This window comes from Chelonia mydas, chromosome 19 (assembly GCF_015237465.2).
Source record: "Chelonia mydas isolate rCheMyd1 chromosome 19, rCheMyd1.pri.v2, whole genome shotgun sequence".
NCBI classification, from domain to species: Eukaryota; Metazoa; Chordata; order Testudines; family Cheloniidae; genus Chelonia; species Chelonia mydas.
Window position 1 is genome coordinate 10,124,926 of NC_051259.2, and position 26,744 is coordinate 10,151,669.

At 51.6% G+C, this 26,744-nt stretch overlaps 2 protein-coding genes across 28 annotated transcripts in view; both read left to right on the forward strand.

Annotated features, from left to right (window-relative positions):
- The window catches only part of ZDHHC18 (zinc finger DHHC-type palmitoyltransferase 18), a 52,335-nt gene that overhangs the window by 11,699 nt on the left and 13,892 nt on the right, over positions 1-26,744 (forward strand). For 4 of the 27 annotated variants that reach the window (XM_037881828.2, XM_037881826.2, XM_037881835.2 and 1 more), the window contains exons 6-8: positions 618-720; positions 2,612-2,721; positions 6,101-6,200. In XM_037881828.2, coding sequence (XP_037737756.1) covers positions 618-720; positions 2,612-2,721; positions 6,101-6,200 — 313 coding nt within the window. The other 23 variants (XR_006286582.1, XR_006286579.1, XM_043532286.1 and 20 more) reach the window with 21 other exon arrangements.
- SFN (stratifin) lies at positions 12,329-18,875 on the forward strand. The gene has a single exon (XM_043532288.1). It carries the CDS (start codon positions 17,487-17,489, stop codon positions 18,225-18,227), a length of 741 nt encoding a protein of 246 aa, XP_043388223.1. The 5' UTR covers positions 12,329-17,486; the 3' UTR covers positions 18,228-18,875.

Consider the following 26,744-nt stretch of genomic DNA (forward strand, 5'->3'; position numbering starts at 1 on the left):
CTAATGCACGTAGCCTCCTTACACCACAGTGGGGGAAGGGCAGACTTCTCTGCATTTACAGGAGGAGGTGGTGATCCTGTAGCCAAGCTGGTGAGACCCTTTGTTCAAGACACAGTCTCTTTCTCCATTGCCAGACATGGTACATGTGCTTGGTGATGCACAGACGACGGTTGGAAACAAGCTCCCTTTCTGACACGTGGGAGGACACAGGGAAAAGGGGGGATGTGACTAAATTGGCTGTAGTGAGTTCTCCCTGGATGGGCACTCGCAGAATAGCACAGACAGTGGGACGGAAGCTGCATGCCTGCTTTGTTGGCTGGAATGCACTCTCCTTGCTAGCCAGGGCTGACCCTTTTTCCCCAATGGAAGGGGTAGGGGTGAGAGTCCATTTCCTTGCTAGGAGTCTCAGCCAGCCATTCAAAGCAAGGGCACCTTGCTGAGCCCTTTATGACCCTCCCAAAGTCCCTGTGCTTGTGCCCCCCACTGAGAGTCCTCACAGTTGCTGAGAGTGCCTCCAGTGACTGACTCATCCATTACTTGGGCCTGAGGCCTCTCCTTGCTTTCTGTGTGTGTGTGTGTGTGTGTGGTCTTGGAGGCTTCCTTGACTCTCTTTCCACCGTGCTGGAGCTGGTGATATGTTTTTTCTCAGTCTGGTCTATTTTGGGCCTCTCAGGTTTTCACACTTACCTAGTCGCCTCCAACCTGACGACGAATGAAGACGTAAGTATCCGTGTGTCTCTCCTTCCATAGAATGGGACCAGAAAGGTGCTCTGGGCATGAAGCCCATTCCTTTCTAAGCAATGAAGAGATCAGCCAAAATTCTGTTGCTGTCTCTGCAGCAGTGTGTCAGAGGTTATCTTGACAGGCCCTAGGTGCTTGTGGCACTTTATTACAGAGCAGATTAAAGACAGATTAAAGACTCTGGGCTGCCCCCAGAGTTTACCCTCTAATTCGAGTAGCCCAGCGGAGCATGCCAGTGCATGCACACACCGGCAGAGTGCACAGGTTTCAAAAGGGAGAGCAGTGTGTGTTGCTTGGCTGTGTGGAGACTAGGAAAAGAGGTCATATTTTAAAATACTAGCTAATACCCTTTAACCTTTGGGTTGCCCCTAAGATGGACCACAACCAGCTAACATATTTGTAAACAAGACTTACCTTGGGTACGCTAGATGCAAAGTCCTGTTTAAAATCGTGTTAGTTAAAACATGAGAGCTTAACATGTTTTGAAGCATGACCTGTTTCCCAGTCTAGATGTGTCCGTTGTTAATATTTGGACCACGGAGAGAGCAGTAGGGAGGAAGGAGGCTGAGTGGGTGGCCATTACTTGGCTCAGTTTCTTGCCTTGCCACAGACTTCCTGTGTGACTTGGGCAAGTCCCATTGTCTCTCTCTCTCTGCCTTGATTACTCCTCTATGAAAGGGAGTTGATACATAGGGGTGTTATAAAGGTAAATGTATTAAAGGTTGTGACATGCTGAGATACTACTGTAATGGGGGTCTGATAAGTATCTAGATAGCATAGCTGTTTGTGTCTGTCTGGTTGCTTAAAGGGATTTGAAAATCACACTTCTGTCTGAAATATTTGTACCACCTTGTTGTTACAAGTGACACAATTGCTATCTCAGAGAGAATGGTTTCTCTACTCTTTTACTTAGTGCATTTAACAGCACTTTGGGGCAATTTCTGCTCTCGGTTATACAGTGGAGATTCCCACTGAAGTCAATGGGAGTTACACCGCGTGACTGAGCCCGTGGTGCATAGTCTGTTGGTTTCCCATGTTGCTTGACTGGCCTGTTTGTCACAGCAGCTGGGGAAAGGAAGTAAAAAGGGGAAGTGTGACTGTAAACTCACACAAGCTGGCCGAGGCTCAGGGGCAGAGGTAGGACCTGGAACACCATCTAATTCCTACAGCTTACATGACTAAGATTTCAAGGCAACAGTGTTTCCTAGGCTCCTGTGGCGGCTCAACATGAAGAAACTAAAGGGTTTCTTTACGTTAACAGAGCTGCCTATGAACCCTCTTGCTGTTAGCTTAGCTCCGTAAGTGCCCTGTGTGCTTTCCAGAAATAAGCCCCTGCCTTGAAGCGCTTTCAGTCTAAATTTGGCAAACAAGAAATGACTAAAGTGAAACAGATGGATGGGAGGGTGGGGGGTTTACAACCACTAGACAAAGTGTGATGCGTAGTACATGGTGTGGGAAATGTGTAACTAGTGGGCATTGCGACTTTGAGACTAAGCTTGGGCAAAGGCAGAAGGGCAAACTGCTCTAGAGAGGACACGAGCTGCAGAAGGCCAGCTAAAGGTTGCTTGGTGCAATGGGTGGGGGAAGCTATGTCTCGCCCAGGGACGTTCTATCAGCTTGCCGCACTGCTGTGGAGAGGATTTAGAGGTCAGGGAAGCGAGAGCCGTGTTATGGGGCACAGTGCAGAGCTCCACACCCCTCTGCCCTGACTTGGGACACTTCTGTCACTTCAGTCCTGGGCTTTTCAAGCAATGTGTGGATGATACTGTCCAAGACGCCTTCCCGTGTGACCTGGGCAGTGCACTGACCATCTCCATCCCCTCTCGCCAGGCTGTCGCTTTCTAATCAGCCTATGTCCTTTCAATTGCAGATCAAAGGGTCGTGGTCAAATAAGAGAGGCTCAGAGTTTGCCAATCCCTACAGCCATAAGAGTATCCTCACCAACTGCTGTGCAGTATTGTGTGGGCCATTCCATCCCAGGTAAGAGCCTCCGATCCTCACTGGACTCGGGACTTGCACCCTGCCCTGACACAGCAGCCATATGTGGAGGTGGAGACAGGAGAGGTTAATACTGGCTCCCAGGAGCCAGGCCAAAGCGATGGCACAGGGCTCTCGGGTGGGGTGGGTAATTCTGAGGCTCAGGCCCAGAGGACAGGTAAATGTACAGGCGGGTGCTGACTGTTACTTTTCATCAATTTAAATCTGCTTAATTCAGGGCACTCCAGACTTCGTTGCAGGGTGTAAACTGAGTGCAACTGGAATATCCCCCTGCAGTGTAGTAAGGGTGGGATATGCCCATTACAGGAGGGCCCGGCAGCTAATGGTAATCGCTTGCTATGGAAATATTTACTAGATTAGCGTTTCCTCTTTAGACATTTAAAAATCCAGTGCCCTAAGGACCTCAGGAGGGCTAAAGGATGCATCCTGTGAGCTTTAGCACTACATAAGGAATAACTCTGGGCTTAAAGGTGCCCTGCAATGGACTTCTCAATACATCTGGCTTCTAGATGATGGAGAAGTTCTTCACTGCTTGTTTTTACACTACAAATACAGGTCTTGTCTGCCCTGCCAGAGTCTGGTGACTGGAGAACTAGTGGAATGACACTCTCACCAGACTCAAGGCAGTGAAAGCTGAGTGTTCGGGAGAGTACAGATCTTAGACTGGTTAAATAAAGCTCTTTATTTTATTTTATTTTATTTTTGAACAAATCTTTAATTTCCATGACTAACTGACCGCCTGGGGGCGAGAGCTTTGTCTCACTCCTCACTTGTCAAAGAAGGCAGGAGGGCTCTTGCTAAATGTGCTCTTGATACAGCTCCAGGATCTCCAGGTGAGAGCAGACTTGACATTCCTGATATTTCTAAGGTGAAAAACCAGCATCAAAACCCCTTCCAGCCCACCAGGTCATCTCTAAGTGGCTGGAATTCTACATGCATCTTGCAGCTGCTTTTCAGATCAAGATGGAGCATTGCATGCTGGGATATGTGGTCTTGTGGAGGTCTTCACCTCTATCAGAGATGGGGTTGGCTGCAATCCTCTCCATTTTATGCAGTATGCTGGAAACCTTAGACTTCTGGCAAGTAGCCAATGCTGTCCTTCGTCAGACAATTTGGAGACTCTTGCCTTAAAAGGACACAATGATTTCCTGTTTAATTTGATCCTGACAAATTCCCTTACCTGTGAATTATTTGCAACTGTCATTAAAGCAGGAAGGAATAATGCCAAACATTTCCTCATCTGTGCTTATTTGCTTCTTGTTTTTCACTGGTTTTGGATAATGAAACAAGAACAGTGAGTTCCACCCTCTGCTCTTCCCTGGGCAGGGTGCAGGGTCCCTGGGTTGCAGAGTTCATGGGGCAATGTTGTTCACTACTTAAACTGTATTTCCATTTTAAAAAATCATTTAATGAAACCTGGTTTGTAGCTTTCAAAAAAAACAACCAAAAACCCCATGTTGGGTCTGTCCTACCGAACACCTTCCAACTGAGGAGCTCAGACTAGACTATCAGAATGGTCCCTTCTGGCTTTAACAGCTATGAATCTAACCCCATCCCAAAATAAAACTACCGTGGTTTAGTCACATGAGGGCGCAGTCGGGCAAATTTAAAATAATCTCTTGTGTTGGGCTGTTGGGAGTTCAATCCCAACCCACATTTTGTAGCTCTCGGCCTGTTGAATGTTTCAGGCAGGTTTGAGATAGTGTTTCTTTTGCTGGAAGGAACCAATTTGAACTTACTGGGAGCATTCCAGAAATACTAACCTAATGTAAGTGTAATGAAATAATACAGGGAAGGTCTGCTGTTGCTTAACCTGTGCTCAGGAGGGCTGTTACACCGTGTTACACCATGATTTAAGGAGGGTTTTGTTTTTCCCTCTAAAGTACTTCCCAAGGTTCTTGTCATTTTCAGTGCTACTGTTACTATGGAGTCCATGACAGTAAGTGAGCTAATCTGTTTAAACATGATGAGAGCACTGTGAGGCAGATGACTGCTAATGGGATAATAGTATTTTGCTCCTGCTGTAGGGGGCCTCTCCAACTCCAGCCTAGCATAGTAGTGACACAACATTGTCTCTAGTTCTGAGTGGTCAGGAACCCATGTCATCCATCCTCCCACTGACACTTTGTTTGGCAGTCCCCACAAAGACACAAGCAGGACTTGGGGAAGCTTACCCTGCTGCTGTCACTATGGTACTGGTTCTGTGGCTGCAGTGGGGACTTGACTGTCCAGGTCGGACAAGCCTGCAGCTTCCAGGTGCACTCAGCTCACACCAAGAGATTTGAAGAAACGTCTTCCTGCCCAGAGTGCTAAGTGTTTTGGGCTCAGGCGGGTGCATGTAGCCTTGCCGGTCACCTTGAGTTTTAAGCAACAAATGTTTAAAAACGTGCACAAGAAAAGTCTGAGCCATAGTTAAGTGCTTTCCTGTGTGCGGAGTCTGTTCCCTCTCTCCAGTCACCCTCATGAGATTTGGCCGAGGGGATTTTCCTGCCTGCATTCAAATTCCCTAAACTTTGGACAGTGCTGGCAGGCACAGCTATCCAGTGCTAATGATCAAATGCTGTCAGGGTTTGCTTCCTGCCTTTGAAATCCCCGAGAATCATAGAAATGTAGGACTGGAAGGTACCTTGATAGGTCATCTAGGCCTGTCCCCTGCACTGAGGCAGGACTAAGTATTACCTACAGTACACCATCCCTGACAGGTGTTTGTCCAACCTGCTCTTAAAGGCCTCCAGTGATGGAGATTCCACAGCCTCCCTAGGCAATTTGTTCCAGTGCTTACTCACCCTGACAGTTAGGAAGTTTTTCCTGTCTAACCTAAATCTCCTTTGCTGCAACTTAAGCCCATTACTACTTGTCCTGTCCTCAATGGATAAGGAGAACAATTTATCACCCTCTTCTTTATAACAGTCTTTTACATATTTGAGGAGTGTTATCGTGTTCCTCCTCAGTCTCCTCTTCTATAAACGAAAGAAACACAATTTTTTTCAGTCTTTCCTTGTAGGTCATGTTTCTAGATCTTTAATTATTTTTGTTGCTTTCCTCTGTACTTTCTCCAATTTGTCCACATCTTTCCCAAAGTGTGGTGCCCAGAACTGGAGACACTACTCCAATGGAGGACTTATTGGTGCTGAGTAGGATGGAAGAACAACTACTTGTGTCTTGCTTACGACACTCCTGCTAATGCATCCCAGCATTGGGTTCACCGTTTTTGCACCAGTATTATACTGTTGATTCAATATGTGTTAGCAACTCATTTTTACAGCATCACCGGTTGGCTTAGCACACAGCTTCAGGGGTTTGTTTCGTGATGAACGTTGGTGTTTTAACCTCTCCTCTCTCTTCCCATCTTGTTTTCTAGTTTAATAGACAGAAGAGGATTTATCCAGCCTGATTCCGGGACCCCATCCAGTCCCAAGAGTGAAATCCCCTCCTTTGGATCCAAGACTGACACCAGCATGGTAGGAGGCATTCCCTAGTGGTGCTGTGATATAGTCCAGGGCCTGTGCCTAGCTCCAGTCAGTACATTTCCAGTTATCTCCCTGACCTCGGGCAAGACAGCCCTGTGGTGCAGAGCTGCCAAGGACTCAGTCAAGCCATGCATTACCTTTTTATTTATTTATTTTTTTGTTTCACTGTGATGTGGCTTACCTGGATTTTCAACTGCTACAGCCTGATGCCGAGCAAGACCTTGGCCTCAGCCAGGGAGAGGGGTTCCAACCACAGCTGGGAAGCAAGAAGGGCTGCTTGGGAAACCCCAACCTCTCAGAACCATCCAAGCTTGGAGTGTCCGCTCCAGAGACCTGCCATCTTTCCTGCGGGGATTAGCTGAATGGGCTGCGGTGCCTTGTGGGGGCTGAGGATGGGGAGGTGGACACAGTCCATGTCCCATCTCCTGTGCTCCATTCTAGAATGGGGGTTGGGTTTTGGGGGACGAAAAAGCTGTGAAGGCTGAAGGCTTCAGCTGTGAAGGCTGAAAGCTAGGTTTCCCTGTTGTGTCGCTACAAATGCCTCCTCCGTCTCTGCCCCAGCAGTGTGAGGGGCAGCTTCATGTGTCAGTATAAACTACGTTCCCATCTGGGCCTGTGGAATATGTAGCGTCCCTTTCCCAGCAGCACCGGTACTTTTCAGAATTGAGGCTGGCTGGTTGGGATGACATTCCCTTTCCCAGGTGCTGGGGAGAGCGCTGAGGGTCCAGACCCCTATGGGGCACTGAGCATAGGCAGGGAAATAGATGTGCCATCCCAGTTGCTGTTGAGTGCTGGCTCTCACCTGGTCACGGAGGAGGTGCTGACCAACCCTTCCTAGTGTTGTAGCCCTTTCAGCCAGTAAGAAGCCATGCAGGGACAAGGATACAGCCCAGAGGAGCTCTTAGTTTTAATTGTTAGAAACAAAATAAGCGAAGCATTTTGTGGGTTTAACTGTGAGATGTTGCCCTTAAATGATCACCTGTTAGATCTCTGCCCAACACTAGGTGGCTAAAGCGTGAGTGGGCTCTGTGTGTAAAGAGCTTTAATGGCAACGTCAGTTTTGAAGAGGCACAGCTTGCCCAAATTGGGTTACCCTGAGTGCTGGTGTCAGTTAGCCTGCTCTTGGTTTGGATTCCTGGCCAGTAGAATAGAGAGTGGGGCCACCTGCCTGCCCTCTGGGAATGATTCCTCTGAGTCTGTCTGCCCCAGGGTGGCACCATACCTGTTGCTGCTCCTTACCAGGTGTTCACCAGTCTGCCTTGTGGATTACTGACACTGGCGAGTGTGTGTAGGAGAGTTACAGACACATTAGCAATACTTGAAATGTGTTTATTAAAAGCTGCTGGGTATTTTTGCACAATTTTTAAATTTTTTTCTAGGTAGTATTTTTTTATGTGTCGGTGTAGATAGCGCTGTACATATTCCTGGCACCAGGGTAGAGATTTGCAATGTTTGTTCTGTGTTAAGCCACTTGGTTAGACACCCCCGGGGCGTTGCAGTATGTATCGGACCCAAAGCCCTTTCATCTTTCTCACCTGCGCTTTTATCACTAATCAGTGCATTTGGGGAGCAGATTGTCACAGAGGTATTCCCCTGTATTCTGCTTTGCACATCGTGAATGCCAGCACCCTAGCAGAGAATTGCCAGTTGCTGCAAACTTAAGGAGAACATAGGGTGCGTGGAAGGGGCTGGTATTGCTTAAGGCACCCCTCATTGCCCTACCCTGTGAGTCAGTCTGCTGAGCAGTGGTGAACTTCAATGGGACAATATTTAAATGCACCCCCCAACATGGTGTTCTCACATTCCATGCATTCCCTTCCTCTCTAGTTTTTGGCACTCTTTTGTAGCCCAGTTTTGTTGCTGGCCAGAAAATGTCACAAATCCTGACTGTTCAAAGAGCAGTGCATGAGATGTGCCCTGCCTCTCCACCACCCACGTCCTGGGGTTGGGAACTTGGGATCTGCATTTACATGCTGCAGGCTTCTTGCAGAAGGCAGTGGTTTTAGGTGGGGCTTTAAGAGAAGCTTTAGCTGAGAAGAATATTGGACGATTTCAAACCATTCCTTTTTGGAGATTTGATTAAAAATCTGCTCCTTCCACCCTGTAAATGTTCCTCTTGCTTCATGTTTCTGGCTCAGTATTCAAGTGAGATTGGGCATGGCAGGGGTGCTGTTGTCAGTGGACTGATCTGAAAGTACAGCCAGGGGGTGGTGGTGCTGCTGCCTTGTTATGGGTGTGGCTGGGGACTGGACGACTTGGGCTTCATATGCTGTTCTCAGTCAGTCCCCTTTCCAGCAGGGTGACTAGTCCAAAGCCAGCCCCTATTGTTAGTGACCAAAAGCATTTACCAGCTGTTTCTCAGAGAAGTATCCTCGCACCACACACCCCCTCAGTGTTAATGTTCCCCACTGCTGGCAGCTGAGGTGAAGAAGGGTTGGTACCAGCATGTAGAATAAACTACCACCTGAGCCCTGGGGGTGACCCTGGCAGCTCAGGGGTGAGGCAGGCTGGCAGGGCAGCTGACACACCAGGCTACAGCTCATGTGCTTTGCTGCTCCTAGACTGATCTTCACCCCAGACGGATCAATGCAACAGCGTAAAAAGCTGCTGCTGTGTCTGGAAAACAACACTCCAAAATTCCTTTCCAGAAATCATCCCGCACAGCAGTTACCGTCTGTCTTCCCTTAGCCACAAATAGCCGGCGCACTAACTCTCCGCTGGCCCTGATGCCGTGTTTCATTGCTTGTGTAATGGTAGGACAGGCAGATGGAGTGGAGAGGGTCAGTAAAGCTGCACTCTAAGAGGCTGCAGCTTTGATGGGATGGGATAGGAAAACTGACCCTGCCTCCTACAGGAGTTCAGAAGGAGGGAGAGGGAGGCAAACTCTCTCACTTCTATTTGAACTGGTCTCTCTTGTTATTTGCTGTAATAAAGTTATATTTTTAAAGTTAACTGCTTGGGGATCTGTTTGTTTCCTTTTATGGGTTCAGAGGCACGTTCCTCAGCTTCTGTAGTGGGGTGAGTAATGATTCTCTGTCCATCCAATTAAGGTTAGATGGCTTCTTCCAGCTGCGAGTCTTGCCTGCCCACTTTAATCACTTCCTGCAGGATCGGGCTGGAAGGTATGCATAGCTGCATACCCCAGCAACTTGGTCTGGCCATATGGTTTCTCGGGGTTTCATCATTCAGCTGCTGAAATTTGACACAGGTCAAACTGCATCTTCCTACGGAGGCCTTAAGTTAAGCACCCTTCTCCCATCCCACTCTCCCTCTAACCCAGTCCAGTGCTATCCCAGGATCTGAGAGCAGCCTGAGACAGAGCGCTCTGTCACTGACGCAGTCTGCTCTGTCCCTGCCAGTGGATGCTGAAGTGCATAATCTCTGGTGTCTTCCCCAGGAGGATGCCTGCCAGGACTTTGCCATTTCCTGCACAGCCTGATGGGATCTAACACCCCCCTTTCTGGATGTTAGCCCTGCTTTCTGAGGGGTAGTTGGTAAGAGAGCACTTTCTTCTTCTCTCCCCAGTCCAGTGACTCATCTCATCCTCACTGCATGGTTTGCTCTGTACATGGACCCTCTGGTTTGTGTAGGCGTTGGTGTGTAGTGTGTGCCAAGAGCCCTGCTGGCGTTCCAACGTAGTGATGGGCAGTGAGCCGTGCGAGGCTGTGTGGTAGGTAGGTAAATTGCCCCCAGCCTTGCAGAGGATTAAGTAAGCTTTCATTGCACTGCACTGCAGACTGAGTGAAGGCAGAGCAGATGTGCTTGGCTGAGAGCTGCCGTGCATTACTTTGGGTTTAGGCCAGTTGTTACTAGAGCACGCAGGGTTGAGAGAGTAGTGTCGACTGGACTTAGTTTGGAGGGAGATGGGATGCACAGACAGAAGGGTTAGGGCAGTAGGGCTTTAAGCCCTGAATGGTGGCTGCAAAGAGGATGGATTGCAGCGGTGGCTTTTAGCCATGGCAAACGAGATGCTGCTCTGGGTGGAAGAGAAGTCCTGCTGATGCAGTGGTGTGACATTTACAGCAAGGTGTGGCATGATCACAGGACTGGGAGCCAGGAACAGATTTGTAATCCTGGCTCTGTCACTGATGCACTTTGTGACTAAGTCACTTCCCCTTTCTATGCCTGTTTTCCTCTCTGTAACATGAAACTCATCCTTCAACGTGCCTGTGACACAGGTGAGTAATTTGTAAAAGTGCTTTGAAGAGAATGTAGTATTACATCAGTGCTTATTACTCAGTGACGAGGGCTGGAGATTCTGCAAGGACAGCCCTGCTAACGCTTGCCTAACTGCCCTTCTTGTTCCTTCCGCACACCGCTAATGAGCTAGCGTCCGCCAGAAGGGGAGCACTGATAATGCGCAGCTGCCAGGAAGCGTGAGGGACCCTGCCAGTGTCTCTTCCCTGTCTTCCCAGCACAGTCCATAGAACAGTTTGTATTTATGACACACAGTCAGCGACCCCTGCAGCCTGTTCCACAGCCGGTGCTGCTGGTGGTCTCCCCCGTGTGCTAGCCAAAACAGGCGTGGGTGCAAAGGAAGCCATGGCCTAGCAGCTGTGGTGTAAACGGATAGTTACACACCTGCAGAGTGTCTAGTGGTGGCTGCATGCGTCTTGCTCCGTTATTATTGTGGGAAGCGATACCCCTGCCTCCTCATCGTCCTCTCCCTGCTGAGTGCTGTCTTGCTCATGTGGTAGTCTCCTAATCACCCCCTCTCCTACTGCATGATGCTTGAGAGATTGGTCAGTAAGTACTCACTTACCTGTCTTGTTTTGAGGGGTCTAAACAGCTGACGCTTGCTGGGGGTGGGTGTTACCAGAGGTCAGCTGCTTTAGCTCCTGAGGAGAGCATTGCCGGAGCCTCGCTTGTGCTGCTAACACAGGACTGGCACTCATCTGACCCCATCCTGTTCTGTTATTTCCTGTAGCTGGCTTGGAGGATCCACTCCTGCTTTCGCTCCTGTTACCTGACTCTCACTCTGGGATGTCTTGTACTAACCCTCTCTTTCTCTCCTCCACTTTCCTTTCTCTGCACTGACGGGGGGAAATCCAGTATATTCAGGGGACTAAAGCGCTCCTGAGGACATGGATAATACCTGAAACAGCAGCCATTACCACCGCCTGTGCCTCCCCACGCCGGGGCTACGCTACTGCACCTTGGTCCCTCCCGTGGCAAGAGAGGTGGGAAAGCCGATGTGCAGGTGGGAAAGCCTTTCCAAACCCACGTGTGGCGCTGGAGCGCTCTGCTGTCCCGTGGGTTTGAAGCATAAAGCCATAAATGCATCTGTTCTGAGTGCAATAACTGGAGTTTTTACCGTCTCCTGCTGCTGGAAAGAGACTCATGCAACTGAACCAAGGCCATCGCTGGCTCCTGGGAACTAGCCTTACTCTGCAGTGACGGGGTCTCCCCCGCAATAGACTGAAGATGTAATTATAGTTACTTAGATGAGCAGGCACGTGAGACTTTACCAGGTTTAGTGCGGTGTGTTCACAGCTGGAACAGTGGGCTTGTGAAGCAGAATTTCTGCCAGAGCTGGCCAGCAGGCCACCTCCCCAGCCGTGAACTGCTTGCACCATATGTATGCAGGCAAAGGACTCTCCTGTCCCCGAGGTAGTTAGTGTGTGTTAAGAGTTCACCTTTCAAACACTTACTAGTAAGTTCTGTGTCTTAGGATACACTAGTTTAGAGGAAGGGATTAAGTGCAGTAGTAGTTTCAGTAGTGACATTTGCAGTCCCTGTATAGATTCCTCTGCTACTGCCATCCGCCTTCTTGAAAGGACAGAGCAGAAAAGAGGGGGAGGAGGCTGGACGCTCTAACACTCCAGCAGCCACTGGCAAACCAAGTAGGGTTTGTAAAAGTGAGCTAGTGTAAACCTGTGAGACCCCACCCCTTCTCAGCTAGGCTCCAGTCTGGTAGGGTTTGAAATCCATTCATGCCTTTTACTTTTGTAACAAAATAAAGTTTCTCCTATTTACTGTACATGGGCATCGGGTTATTGTGTCCCCAGCACCCAAGGGGAACGCCTCCAGGCTGCTTTTACCAGTGTGCGCTTTTCCTTTAGTGGGTGGAGTGAATGAAGATGGAGCATAAAAGGGTTTGCGTATGTCTGTGTGACCTCTTGTGTTAATCACGGTGCTGAAAGCCAGGAACTCCCTCATCCGAAAGCAGCTTTGGCCTGTGGCCTTAGGGCACATTCGAGCCACCTTCCCCCCCGTAAAGTGGGACTGAAACATGGCTTGTTCCCAGGAATGGGAAGTGGTAACTGAAGAGCACCAGATGTCTGGTGCTGAATTGTCACCATTTTTCCTGATCAGTACTAACCCAAATTCAAACCCTGTCAATGCTGAAATATCAGCCAGAAATCCAAGTCAAGTCACGGCCCTGTTGGCTGTCTCTGCAAAACTGAGACAGGGTGGGCTATGGCTCTTGAGGGGCAGGAAGTGTTGGTTCAAACAAGCTTTTTGGCGGGGTCATGGTCCTGCATACGCTCTGCAGGCTCTCAGCAAGCAACTGACTGCTACAGGGGGCTATTTTAAGTGGCTTTCTAGAGCCGAGCTAGCAGACCTCTGCCTCAAGCCTCGCATGTGAGAGCTGCTGAAGTGAGTGCACAAGACGGGAGGAGGAGGAGGCGATCCATGGCCCTGCAACAAGACATGGGGACTGGCATCTAGCCTCTGCTGAAGCTATTTAATAGGCCTCCCTTGGTAAGAGCTAGTTTTATATGATGTTACTTCAGATGCACATGCATTTAAATCCGACAGTAGTGGCTGGAGGCCACTCCAGGCACCTTATTTCTCACAGCTGCCCCACAGGCAGGGCAGAGTCAGCTATAGCAGCATGAGGATATAATGAGCTGTCTTCACACACAGCTGCAGTCAGGGTGAGCTGGCTACCGAGAAACAAAATGTGGTTGAGAGCAGCATTTGACGTTGTGCTTAAAACATGTATGACAGACACGACCTGGGATGGAAAGCTGTAGACTGCTGAGACTGGTGCTGGCTTTGTCCTTCGGACAGCACCACAACTCCCAAGGTCCGTCTGTGCCGTTGGCCTTCCCAGGGCAGATTAGAAGGAGTAAATGGGAAGGATTGTTTAAAAAAAACCTCACACAGGTGCATCGGTGCTCTAACAGCTTTGCAAAGGTGAATGGATTTAGTGCTTAGAGTGCAAGTTTGCTGCAAGCCCCACAGAAAGGACAAGTGCCCCAGGCTCTTGTGTAATACTGGGAAACGCATGTACCCCAACCTGTTGCATATTCGAGGTAGGTTAGTTTGGACTTTTGTCCTTTATGCAGCTGCCTTCGGTTAAGGTTCGTGCAGTGCTGTCCTCACCAAGGGCGTTTTACCAGTCCAGTCTGTGCACTTCAACTGCAGACAGTTTAAAATGGAAGCAGCTCAGCCCATCTTGGCACAGTCAGCACTGGTGGCCTATACCGAGCTCTCAGGGTACATACCGGGCAAACCAAGGAAGACTGTTTGGTGATTGCTTGCTTCCATTAGATGACGAGTATTAAAAAACAAAGATTCCAACTGTAACTAGGCTGTAACTTTCCCGGTAGCAGGCTGGCAGAGCCTTCACCCGGCCAGGAACAGAAATGGTGGGATAATTCAGAGACCAATTGAGATCTACTGCTGAAAAGTGCTGCATAAGAGCGATTAATTCACCACTCGGGCAGGGAATGGAGAGAGTTTTCACAAGTTTGACACACATGTGGGGCTAGTTTCCTCTCAAGAACAGAGGCCTCTTCAGTGTAATTCTCAGCTCCTGAATGGCATGAGTGGGAACTGCACTAAGCCCCTTGTGCAGAGTGGTTGCTGGGGTAGTGAGGCTAGACCTGCGCTAAAGACAAGTGGTGGGCTTGCCTCCTATCTGAAGGCAGCAGCCCAAGCACTGTACAGCGGGTTCAATGGCTGGATGGGTCAAAAATTGCTTCTCAAATTCCATTTCCTGGGGGGGATGAATAGTTTGTTCCTTGGAACGTTCTCTGGGAAGGAACAAGTATTTTCAAAGGTAGGGGAGACTGATACGAAGGGGCACTCAGCTAGAGCGTGTGAGCACTCCTAGGTGGTGGCATCAGGGACACGAAAAGGATGGCCAGCCACTCACGGAAGCTGGCAATCTTGTGGGGCTTGCACAGGGTGTCCCCCAGCCTCAGGTACTCCGCCCACACTACAGATTCAGACACCAGCATGTAGCTGTCCAAGCTGGGGTCCGATCCCGGTGCTAGCGTTAATACCCACTTCTTGTAGAGCTTTCTGGCTGCTTTCATAAAGATCATGGGCTCAGAACGTAGGTCTCGGAGCAGGATTCTGCCAGCAACACAGCTTCCCTTTGCCCTGCTGGGGCACTGGGTTGAGCGCTGATGAAGCAGAACCACCACCATTCCCTGCAGCATCTAGGACTCCCATCCCAGAAGTGACCCGGCCCAGCTTTACTGAAATACCAAGATCTGACGAGTATTAGGCTGCCAGAGTCCTAGCTTTGTGTTAATGTTAAATATAAATGCTTGCCCTCCGCTAGGAACTAGTGTGTGTGGGAACAGTCTCCAGTGGAGTCAGGTGAGAGGCCGGTGGCTAGAGCACTAGGCTGGAGCTTCGGAGACTGGGTTTGAGTCCTTGCTCTGTGACAGGCTTCCTGCGTGACCTTGGGTAAGTCACTTGCAGTCAGATTTTCAAAAGCACTTTTGAAAATGGCACTAGTCTCTGTGCCTCAGCTCCCCCTATACAAAAATGGCGATAACGGCACTTCCCCATGGCACATCAGTGGTGTGAAGATGGGGAAGATTATGTGTGAGGTGCTCAGATATTGTGGAAATACGGGCGAGATACGTACCTTAGTTAGCTAGAGAGTCCACCATGCAGTATTAATTCCATCTCTAGGCTCAGGAAGGTTAGTTTCAAGCCTCAGTAGTGGGTTTTCCTCAACACTTAAAAACCAGCTCTCTAGCCCCAGGATGAGAGCAAGAGCTACACTGGGCCATGCTATTTCCATCTGGCTTCACTCAGCAGGGGCAGGGACCTTCTGCAGCGAAGGGCTCAGACGTCAGCTGGGGGAGACACTCCAGTGCTGTTTGCACAGATGAGTAAATCAGTGAGTCATGCAGCTATAACAATTTACCTGCAAACTGGGACAGCTGAGTTACTGACCCCACCCTCCCCTCCCCTTCCCATGCTACACCAACTGTATCCACTGGGTCAGCTGAGTTACTGACCCCACCCTCCCCTCCCCATGCTACACCAACTGTATCCACTGGGACAGCTGAGTTACTGACCCCACCCTCCCCTCCCCATGCTACATCAACTGTATCCACGCAGCAGATAAGGCGAGTGATTAAGGCAGGTTTCAGTGCGGTGAATTTGTCATGAAGCCTTCAGGCAGCATCAGACAGAGGAGCAGTCAGCTCCTGGCAAGTGGGAACAGGCTTAATCAGTTTGAGAGTGAAACTTAGTGTAACATGAGACACAGATTCTAATCAGAGTAGCTAATTACAAAGCAGCCAAGCAATCGCAGAAATTGTTTTTCAAGCATCTTCAATGTAATCAAAAAGAAGAAAGAGCAATAAATGGTGAAAGGCCTGGTTTGACAATCGGATGGAGGATACAATACAGGGCAGCTTTTATTTGACAAAGACAAGTCTGTGTCTCAAGTACACCCTTTCAACAGCCACAAGTCCCTCCTGCGTTTAGATCCGAGCCGTGTTCCCTGCCTCTCACATTGAGCCGTGCTGTTAGGAAGTGACTTTAGAAGCTCTGATTTTAAAGCAAAACTTCTGTTTCATTGATGTTTGTAGCGGGGAAAGGTGCCGTCTCTCATCTGAGGCATTTAACAAGTCGCACGAGTACACCATCGTGAAATAGGTGTTCCACACCCTCCCCCAGTCAGTCCGACTCTTGGACATGCTTCCAGAGAGTGGTGTGCAACAAACTTGGACAATAGCATCCTGTTCTCTCTGACACTAGTCTGTCCCTCAAAGGAAAATGGCACAGGCGATTTAAAAATGAACTTGGCATCATGTGGAAATTTTCCCCACCAGCACCTCAGACAGGCAGTGCAGGCTTGTTTAACCATGCAGTCCTAGCCTGCTCGTTTGCTCAGTAGACAGCTTTGGGTTGTACAGACACAAGTAGAAGGTGGCTTCTTTCTTACGCCTTCCTAGTTGCCCATAAACATACGCCTAGGGAAATAGAGGTCAGCTCTGATACATGTAGTTCAATTTTAATGGAAGTAAGAGGACTTCAATTTGAGGTATGATTTGAGCATAAGATTAGGAGCCAGAAATTCCTTTATTCTAATCTCACTCCTTTACAAAAGAAAGAAAAACAAAAATCCCCCAAACTTCTGTGGATTTGGACAAGTCACTTCTCCTCTCTGCCTTGGTTCCCGAGCTGTATAATGGGGATAAATACTGGGGCCTTGCGGAATTGAAGAGCCCTGTAGACCTGCCAGCGTTTTGGAACAGAAACGGCATTTTCGGAACTCTGCCCCATAAAGCTGGAGCTGCTCAGCCACTTTTGGTTTATGAGCTTGTTCACTGCCTCTGGCCGCTTCTGCCGCCGATCTGCCACCGGGTTCCCACAGCTGAGGATATTAGTGGGATGAAGAGCATCTGAAATCTCCTGCATTTATGTCAGACTTAAAATTATAAAATGTTTGTGAGATTCTGGAAGGTGAGTTTAGGGCTGTTGGAAGCTGCAGGATCAGCCATCCCAGGGCTTGATGGCCTCTATCGAGACAGAGAGCAGGGACATCAGTGGGGCAAGATTCCCTTACACACGTTGGTAGGGAGCCTAACTCTGATCAGGAGGGGCCTCATCTAGGCAGGAGAGACTAGCTCACCCTCCATGGCCTAGCAAGTCATTGGCTGCCAAAAAGGGGGCCAATTATGACACTGAGAAGAGTCAGCCATGCAAACTGGAACCAAACAGCAAGACCTCTGCTTCGGGTACCAGCCTCCTGCCCAGCAGGTCTCAGGGAGGAGGCCTTGCATTAAGGTGGATTTCTCTGACATTGGCTAGTACATAATTCGTTTAGTTCCAAGGTGAATCACTACAGTTTTCCTTTTAAGGAGAGTACTGTCTGAGAGGAAGTGGGGGGAGGGGTTCATTGAGAGCTTCTCTGCCACGCCTAGCCATCGCTCCAGGCTGAGACGCCAAGCCAAAAGCTGATCCCGTCAGCAGAGCTGAACAGAGACTCGGAAGGCTCCCAGGGTGACTGCCTGCTCCTTTTCAAACCAGCCTCCTTGCAAAGCGGTCTCCTTTCCACCAGTGCTCCCAGCCATGGCAAGAAACCACCAGGTGCAAAAAGCCAAGCTGGCCGAGCAGGCCGAGCGTTACGAGGACATGGCTGATTTCATGAAGGCAGTGGTGGAGCACGGGGATGAGCTCTCCAATGAGGAGCGCAACCTCCTCTCTGTTGCCTATAAGAACGTGGTGGGATGCCAGAGGTCCGCCTGGAGGGTCATCTCCAGCATCGAACACAAGACTGAGGAGGGCGATGACAAAGCGCAGCTGGTGAACGAGTACCGGGAGAAGGTGGAGGGGGAGCTGAAGGACGTCTGCAACGTTGTCCTGGGGCTGCTGGACAAGTATCTCATTAAGAAAGCCAGTGACGCAGAGAGCAAAGTCTTCTACCTGAAGATGAAGGGTGACTACTTCCGATACCTGGCCGAGGTAGCCACTGGGGATGAGCGCAAGGACACCATAGAAAATGCTCAGAAAGCTTACCAGGAAGCAATGGATATCAGCAAGAAGGAGATGCAGCCCACGAACCCCATCCGCCTGGGGCTCGCCCTCAACTTCTCCGTCTTCCACTACGAGATCGCCAACACCCCAGAGCAGGCCATCGCGCTGGCCAAAACCACGTTTGATGAAGCCATGGGAGACCTGCACACGCTCAGTGAAGACTCGTACAAGGACAGCACCCTCATCATGCAGCTGCTCAGGGACAACCTTACGTTATGGACGGCAGAGTGCGCGGGAGAAGACGCTGGAGAAGCCGGGGAAGAGCCTAAGAACTGAACTGCAGCCCACCAAGCAGTGGTCACTCTCCCTGTCCCTCCTCCTTTTTTGTAAGACACGTCTCGGCTCCCAAAAGCTCTGCCTGGATTCCGACAGCAAAGGGGACTGACTGGTCTGTGCGTATGGTATTCACATGTTTTATCTTGCCTTTTCTCATGGCAGCTTTGGGACAATCCCCCTTCCCTGACCTCCCCCTTCCTTCCACATTTCTTGTGATCTGCCCACTGGGGCAGTTACTGCTGTGGAAGAGCACTAATAGCTTCACACAAACTTGGGTGTCCCACCCGTTGTCAGTAACGCCGGGGGTTCCTAACCCTCCCCAGCATTGGGACCTGGGGGTGCCTCCTGGCACTTAACATTTAAAAAGGGGAAGCTGAGTTTGGTTTTTGGGGTAAAGACACCAAAACCTAGTCGATTGCAGCTAGAGAGTGTGCTCTCCTTTGCTTTCTGTAGTGACTTATTCTGCAGGGTTCCTCTACAGGCTACTGGGTATTCCTTGCAGACCGTAGGAAGCTGGAGGTGTTGGGCCACGGGGGGTTCTTTGTAGTGGGTTAAGAATGACAAACTTGAGGTGCCTCCTGTATTTGTGTATTGCCAAAGCCACTGCCTGCCTGTCCCTCTCCAATAAAACTGCACTTACGCTCCTGCCTTTGTAGTCCTCGTAGTCACTTCTTTACTGCATCCCGGTACGCAGCACGGCCCTGCCTGGCACACCACAAAGCCTGCATTTCCAAGGCACTGGAAGGGGAGAGAGAGTTCCTGGCGTGCACAAGTCTAAGCAGGGAGTGAGCGTGGTACTTTTCCAGGCAGGTTCACGCATGCTAGGCTACCCATAGTGGCTCTGTGCATGAGTGCTGGACCTGAGCAGAGGAGCTAGGCTCCAGTAAGCCTTGTGAGCAGGTTGTGCCCACAGAGAGACCAACATGACGTGAGACCTGGTTACATCTGATAAGTGATAGAAATAGGTGGGGTCGAGGGGCAGAAGCTTTCCTGGAGGCGAGGGACTCCTTACCCACCTGAGGGGAACAGCATCAGTGACCCTTCTTCAGGCCAGCGCCAGGTGGCATGACACCCCCCTCCCCGGCTGTTGCCAATAATACTGGTTTTCAAAAACAGCCACTATAATTTTTTGGGCACTAACAGTCACATCCAGCTCTGCCCCCCCAGCGTGGTACACGCCTCTGCGTTACAAGCCCACGTCTATGACTCCAATTCACTTCTACTCCTGTGGCAAATTATAGCTTTGTCCCGGGAACTAGGGGTCAGAAACCCCCAATCTAATTAGGAGCCTTATGCCAGATTCCAGAGATGCAGGCCTTGTCTACATGAGATAGTGGCACTGGCCCAACTAAAGTGGTTATTTAAAACTGACGTAGTGTAACGGTGGCAAACCCCTGCAGTGGGGACACACGTATTGGGTAAAGAACAGGCCTATTTGAGTTTAAGCATAAATTAATTAGGATGATGATTAAATTAAGCTGAAATCAGGTGCTCAAACCGAAAGGAGAGTGACCACACAGGTTTGCCCCGTGTAACTAACTCAGAAAACCCACACGGGTGCACCGTGTACATAGAAAAATTCTTAAGAAGAACTTGCAATTGGGAGCCTTTAGGGCCCTCCCCAGGGCTGATCCTGACCGGCCTCCACGTAAGTAAACGCAACTTACTCTGTCTACACCAGGTGCTAAGTGCTGCGTAAGGACGTGTTGGACTGCACAGTTTAGCGTGCTGTTTTCCTTATCCAAATGTGGGCCATTTCAGGATTTCACATGGGAGCAGCTGCTAAACTGCTACAGGATTGGTCAATGCAGGCACAAAATGTACCCATGTGTCAGCCCTATGAACATGCCGTGGGCTCATGAGCAAGTGGAAGGTCACAAGGGTCCAGCCTTAGGCATCCTTCGGTAACAGCATTAAAGAAAAGAGCTGTTCGTTGGGCTGCAAACCTACATCAGCCACGGCGGAGCCGAGGGGCTGCTGCTGGGGAGGATGCATAGAAGACCAGGGAAGCTCAGCAGTTATTAAACTGGCACTTTTCCAGCTCATTCCTTTGGGGAATGGGTGTAGCTGACAGACTGTACTGAGTTCAGCTTTTGCCCTCCACTAGTTCCAACTTGACAAATCATTACCATGAACTTGAGTCATGCCACCTTGGGCTATGAGCTCATTGGCTCAAGCAAAGCACAGGTGGGCTGGGCCGGCATTTGGATGGGAAACCAGGCTGCTGGAAGATCGTGGCGGTGGTGAGTCAATAGGCCCTGCCCACCCTGGCCTTTCTGTAGCTCTCCCACCATCACTAGTGCCAGTAGAGACAGGGCGCAGCCGGCTCCTGGCGTTTTCTCACCTTGTCACGTCGCGCTGTGTGAGCAGGGTTAGAGAGCACGGGCCTGGCTGCCCGCGAGCCGCACTGAGGGAGTCCAGCGAGCTGCTGAGTCAGCGCAGAACCGGACGCCCTGGGCTGTGCTGCTGGAGGCACCATCTCTCAGAGGGGACAAATACCAAGCTCCTGCCCACTTGTGGTCATTAAGGCTGAGGTTTGCTGAGTTGCCTGTGAGATCTGGCTGCCCAGCGCCCATTAAAGTTAGTAAGAACTTGGGGGTCTAAATCCCTACCGAGGCTTTGAAAGTCAGCCTAGAGAGCCCAGCCTGCACGTCGCAGCTGGGAGGAGAAGCTCAGTGCACTTACAGCTGCATGCGGTGAGCTTCTGGCGTTGCTGCATTGCAGGGGCAAGTGGTGGTGAGGAGTAAATTCCGACCTAAGCTCCATTGAGCCCGCAGCAGTGGGAGGAAAGGGTTCTACCCAGTAACTCCAAACGCTTGGCACCCGGTTCCCCACGGCACACAGGCTGCAGCCAAGGAAGAGCTGACAGTTCCTTGCGGGCTGGGAACTGAGTGGGTGGCCCCCAGCCCCCGAAAAGCCACTCTGAAACGCTGACCTCTCTGGGCTCCCTGACAGCCGGCCAGACGAGAGTATCATGGGTAAGCATTGGGACAAGGCAATACATAACGTCCACAAAATGAAAACTCAGGGAGAGCAGGGAAAGAGACTTGCTCAAGGCATCCCAGAGTCAGCAGAAGAGCCAAGAGCAGGGGTCTCCTGATTCCTTGCCCAGAGCTGAACCCCAAAACCATCTATCCTTCCTCTCCTCCAGGAGCTCCACATCCCCTTAGGGAGGGGACTGACAGTCAAACCAATAGCTCAGGCTTCCACAGCTGCTGCACTAAGCCCCTCCTTCACCACGTGCTCCAAGGCAGGTTAGATCATGTCAGCAGCCACAGTAAGCAATGAGTGGTCCAGTATTCAGGGCTACACCCTGTTCCTCCTACTCAGATGCAGCATCAGCCCTTGGCCATTAAAGGGGTCACTAGCCATGAGGACAGAAAACAGGATCTGGCCCTGTAAAGCGACCAGGTTGGGCGTCATGCATCCTAGCAAATGCCCCCCAAACTACATGCTGGACGTCACTTTACCAGCCCAGGGACGGGAGGAGCTCTGTGCGACCAAACCAGTCTGGGCGCCCCTCCCCGCAGAGCGACGGGGGAGCGGGGCGCTTTGTGCCGACCTCAGCACTAACGTCAGCACGGAACATTCCCTGCAGAGCTGCCGGCTTGTGCCAATTTCATCTCCAGCCACACCTCTGCCGGGCTCCATTGGGCACAAGGAGGCTCCACCCTGGAGCTCCTGGCGGCTGGGACTCTCCTGGCAGGGCCTCGGGTGCAGCGGCTGTCGAGGGCCCAGAGGGCTCGGGGCGCGTACATGCGGCCGTCAGGAATACTGCGGGCAGGCTGAGATTTGCAGATGCTGCCCAGGAATGTGCAGCACATCCACTGAGCAGGGGCCAAGCCTGCCCCGCTCTTCCTGCTGCATGCTCGCGGGGCTGGGGAGGGAGCACAGGGCGTTCAGCAGCAGGCCCAGTGTCTCGTGCAGGTCATGCCAGGGCAGAGCACCGCCCTGCGCCCTGTTTGCCCCAGACAGTTCCCATTATTTATCTAAGCAGAGCGGGGAGGGAGCCATAGGCCCAATGCCCCAGCACTGGGGAAGCTTGGACCCAGGCCCCCCCGCTGTGTGGCATGGGCCCTTCCCTAATGGCCCTTTACACCTGGTCACCCAATGCCTTTGATGGCGCCTCAAGTCCCCCGTGAGGGGGAGCCTTAGCCCCGGGAACAAGTGGAGAGATTGGTACAGCTACGGGCGTGACTGCCAGCTCTGTGCACCACTCAGGGGCAGAGGTGGGGCAAGGACCCAGGACTCCTGGCTAGCGGTGGGTTCAACAAGCAAGCTGGGGCTTGGTGCTGGCCCCTCACAAAATGAGCGGTGCTTCTCCTTGGCCTGGCTGAGTCACACGTTCCCCCAGACAGCTGACACCACTGTCGCTTTCTCCCCCGTGACCAGCATGTCCAGCAGCTCTTCCTTGCTGCCAGCCTGCCCCAGCCAGGAGACCAGGCTTAAGGCTGTGGGTTCAAACCCACCCCTGGTTGGTAGCCATTTAAACTCAGTTCCATCCATAGGCTGTTTTCTGGCCTTTGGGACGCAGGTTGGTCAACTCAGTCTTGTTCCCATCAACCCAGTCTCCACATCAATGAGCCCTGGAGTCTGAGCTCCCCCAGCACCACTGACAGAGGTCCCTGCAGGGCACGTGTCTAGGCTGGGTGGGGACGCCCATGCTGTCCCTGTGTAATGAAGCATCTCCAGGGCTGGCTAAGATTTCAGAGGCATCTGTCACTGGCAGGCCCTGATCTTGCCGCCATGTCTGCACGTTAACGACATGCATTATTTTGAAACGGCCGCATCAGCTGGACCATGGGCGGGCGAGACACAAGCTTTATCAGGCTTCACAGCCCACTGTGAGGGAGGTTGCATTATTATACCCAGTTTACAGAGCGGTAACTTGGAGTCAGTGGCAGCGCTGGGAAGAGAATCCAGGCACCCCCTGTCTGTCCCCCTGGGACTCCCTGAGTTCCAGTTACTGATGAGGCAATATGAGATTCCTTGGTGCTTTCCTGGGTGAGTGCGCTGATGTAATGTCGTGGGAGGCCAGTCTGTGTAAATCCGAACCTATTTGCATCACCCTGGGCAGTACTGAGCCTGGAGAGTCCCCACTAAGCCCCCATACGCTTTGCCCCCTACTGCCCCTCCTTCCAGCACCTGTGCTGTCCTTGAAGCTGCTCGACCATCTCTGCCGTCTTCACCCCCTGCAAAGTGCCCGTCCCGCCCCCACCTCCCCTGCAGCCACCTTGCTGTTTGCTAGCACCGCCCAGCATGCTACTCTGGCATGACTGCGGTCAGTTTGGGGGCTGAACGCTCAGCGAGATGAGAACAGGCTGCAGCTGGGGAATTTCACCATATGCAACAGAGCATCGTGCTGGAGTGGAGAGATGGGACCGGCTCACTGTCTAGAAGGGGCCATTAGATCGTTTAGTCTAAGCTCCTGTGTATCACAGGCCAGAGACCTTCATCCAGCTACCCCTTTACTGAGTCCAATAATTCACATCACCACGGCCTGTCATGCGCTGGAAGAGGGGCAAGCAGCATGTTACTGGCACTTACAAAGGATGCTAAACTGGGCGACGAATACAAGGACCTAATTATTAGACTTGTGAGCAAGAGACACAGCAAGGGTCAGCTGCACCCTCAAAGGGACTGAGGCTCTGGACTCGCTCACCCAATGGGGAAGGCAAGCTGCAAAGAGCAATGCCCAGCCAGACCTGGCTGTGGTGGTGCAGAACAAGTGAGACATGGGGCTGCCGTGCAGCATGGCCTGTGTGGGGCAGCACATGCTGATGCAAAATGCACCAGAGCAAGAAAGGCCTCGTCCCTCTCTGCACCCAGCCATGGTGTGCCTGCACCTGGAACAGAGTTCAGCTCATCACGGGCAAGATACTGATCACCTGGGGGAGAATCAGAGAAGAGCAACAGAAATGACTGGGTGGGTGGGAATCGATTGCTGGAGGAAGACAGCGGGCTGATTTGGTCTGATTCAGCCAAGCCATGGCTAAGTGGAGATAGGAACAAGCCAGTGATTAGCTAGGCTAGCCACCCCAAAGGGCTGGACCTAAGAATGGGAATACTCTCACCAGGAGAAGCTTCCTCACAGGGCAATGTGTTTAGCCGAGAGTGGAAGAAAGGGCTGGCCTGTGGGAGACCCGGGGTCAGGTTCTGCTTCACCACAAATGTTGTGTGTAACCCTAGACATGTCACTTAATCTCTTTGCACCTCAGTTCACTCTCAGTACACTGGGGATAATAGCACTGCCCTGCCGCCCAGGGGGTGTTATGATGCGCTCAGATACTAGGGTGATGGGATTATCAGTAACTAGCAGCCTCTTCTCCCAGGTAAGTGGATGAAGTCCCAGTGCATGGGACATTTAGACGCAGTCTCAGAGTACAGTATATCCTGTTAGCATATCCTCCCTGCGTATAGGGAGTTGACAGAGTCACCTAACTAGAGATTAGTTTAAAATTGGGAGATGGGTAACAGAGTCGAGTCTCTAGCCCTTACAGTTATAAACAAAACCTCCCAGCTGGGAACCCTGTGGAACTGATGCAGCCAGGTCTGCAGACAGCCTGAACACCCCCTACAAATCCTGGGGGTAGTGTGACCCGTTCCGTTCCTCGATAGAGGGTGTTAACTCTGAAACCTACTGATAACACCAATGTATAGTTTGTTAACTATTTCACTGCACTGCTGGATGTAGAAGCGGAAGTTGGAGCAAAGGCATTTGGGCAGCTTGTTGTTCTTAGTTTGCTTGAGGGGGGAAAGCAGAGGGAGAATGGACAAAGAATTCTACCCCTCCCTGAAAGTCATTTCAGCCCCCACCCAGCATTCCTTGCCCCATACCAAAAGCCTCACCAGCCTCCTGGGGGCCAAACAAACACGAATGCCTCCCAGCTCAGCAGCCAAAGCCTCCTGCTCGCCCCACTCTTACATGGCAGTTACTCCAAGTCAATAGGGGAGCGTGAGGCACAGTCTGGGGGAGGGAACAGAACAGATTGCATCTGATCGCAAGGCACACAAATAACACAAGGGATATAGCCCGGGCAGGACAAGCCAGGGTGGGGGGTAGGGGCAGAAAAACTGGGGGTGTCACTACTGGGTAGTGTAGAGCAAGCACACCACATAGGACATGGGCCCCAACCGTGGGGAACGGGGACCCACCAGTCCAGCCAGGCTACTGGTTCTGTGAGCTCCCTGCTCCTCCGGGCCTGGGGATAAAGCCAGGACTGGCTGCACAGATCACGGGCAGGTGATCAGGGAGGGCAAAGTGGGATTTGCTCCAGCTCAGTGCCCCCAAGCTGCTCCTTCGCTGGCATCGGGAACCCTGGGGGGGGCTCTTGCAGCAATGTCCCCCCGCTCGGTGCCCAGGTGCTAGCCAGCTAAGGACTCGCCTGACTCCGAAGGGTTACTAGGGCGCTGAGGTGGGAGCTGCAGAGCTGGATTTCGACAGAGCCAAAATTACAGTGTTGCTGGGCAGGGTGGGAGGCGATGCTGGCTGCGCTCAGAGCCGGTCTTGCAGCTTTTCCCAGGATGTGCCGCAGGGGCCGGGGCTCAGCAGCAAAGCCACTAGTAAGCATTTTATGCAGGCTCAGCGTGTGGGACGTTACACAGGCCCTGGACCAGCTGGGCCTTTGCTAACACAGCTCTTTGCAGCAAGAGGGTGAGCCTGGGTATCTGGGGCAGAGGAGGAAGACTGGGCACAGAAGCTGAAACGCACCCACTTTTGGTACTGGCTGCGCATGGGGAGACGTGGGCTCCCAAGCCTGGGGACTCTGGGGCATGGCCACCCGCCAGCTCCCCAGGCGACTGTAGGGGAAAGAGGGCACTGACCTCCTCTGGCAGCCCCCTGGGGAATCCCAAGCCTGCCCCAAATCTCAAGAGAGCCCCAGGGTTGGATGGAACCCTAGACGCCCCCCTCTCCCATCTCCAGAGGGGACTGCATACCCTGCTTCTTCCCACCCTATGCCAGGGCCAATTCCCACGACACCGGCTGGCGCTCTATGCTGGGTCCAATTCCCACAACAACCCCACGCAAAGCAGACCTGGGCAAGAGGTTCATCCAAGCCCCTGTGAAGTGGAACTGCCGAGCCTCACAGGGTTGGGCCCCGGTGCTCACTCCACTAGAGTCCGCGGGGCTGTCCGGGTGCAGCTGGGAGTGGAGCCCACCCTGCAGTATGGTGAGATGTGACAGGAGCTTGTGTATGGAAACCCCCCCCGTCGTGAAGAAATAAAAGCAAAGCTATAAAACTCATCGGGTGCATGGAGAACAAGTGAGCAAAACGAGCAGAATCACAGCCACACACCCTGCAAAGCCCACAAAGAGGCCGGGACGCACCTGGCACCAGCAAGCAAAGCACCCCAGGGCAGGGAGCTGCTTACACCTCTGGTGCCTGAGTGGGAAGAGCGTTATAACTTACAGCTCGCCCCTGCCACTCCCTTGCAACATGTGACACTGCAAGGTTCCCAGGCTAGGCTGACATGCCCAGTTTGCCCCTCGTGTGTGTATGTGTGTGTGGGGGAGTG

Excerpts from the sequence above, each read along its gene's own strand:
- SFN (XM_043532288.1), top strand. The coding sequence starts at position 17,487 with ATGGCAAGAAACCACCAGGTGCAAAAAGCCAAGCTGGCCGAGCAGGCC.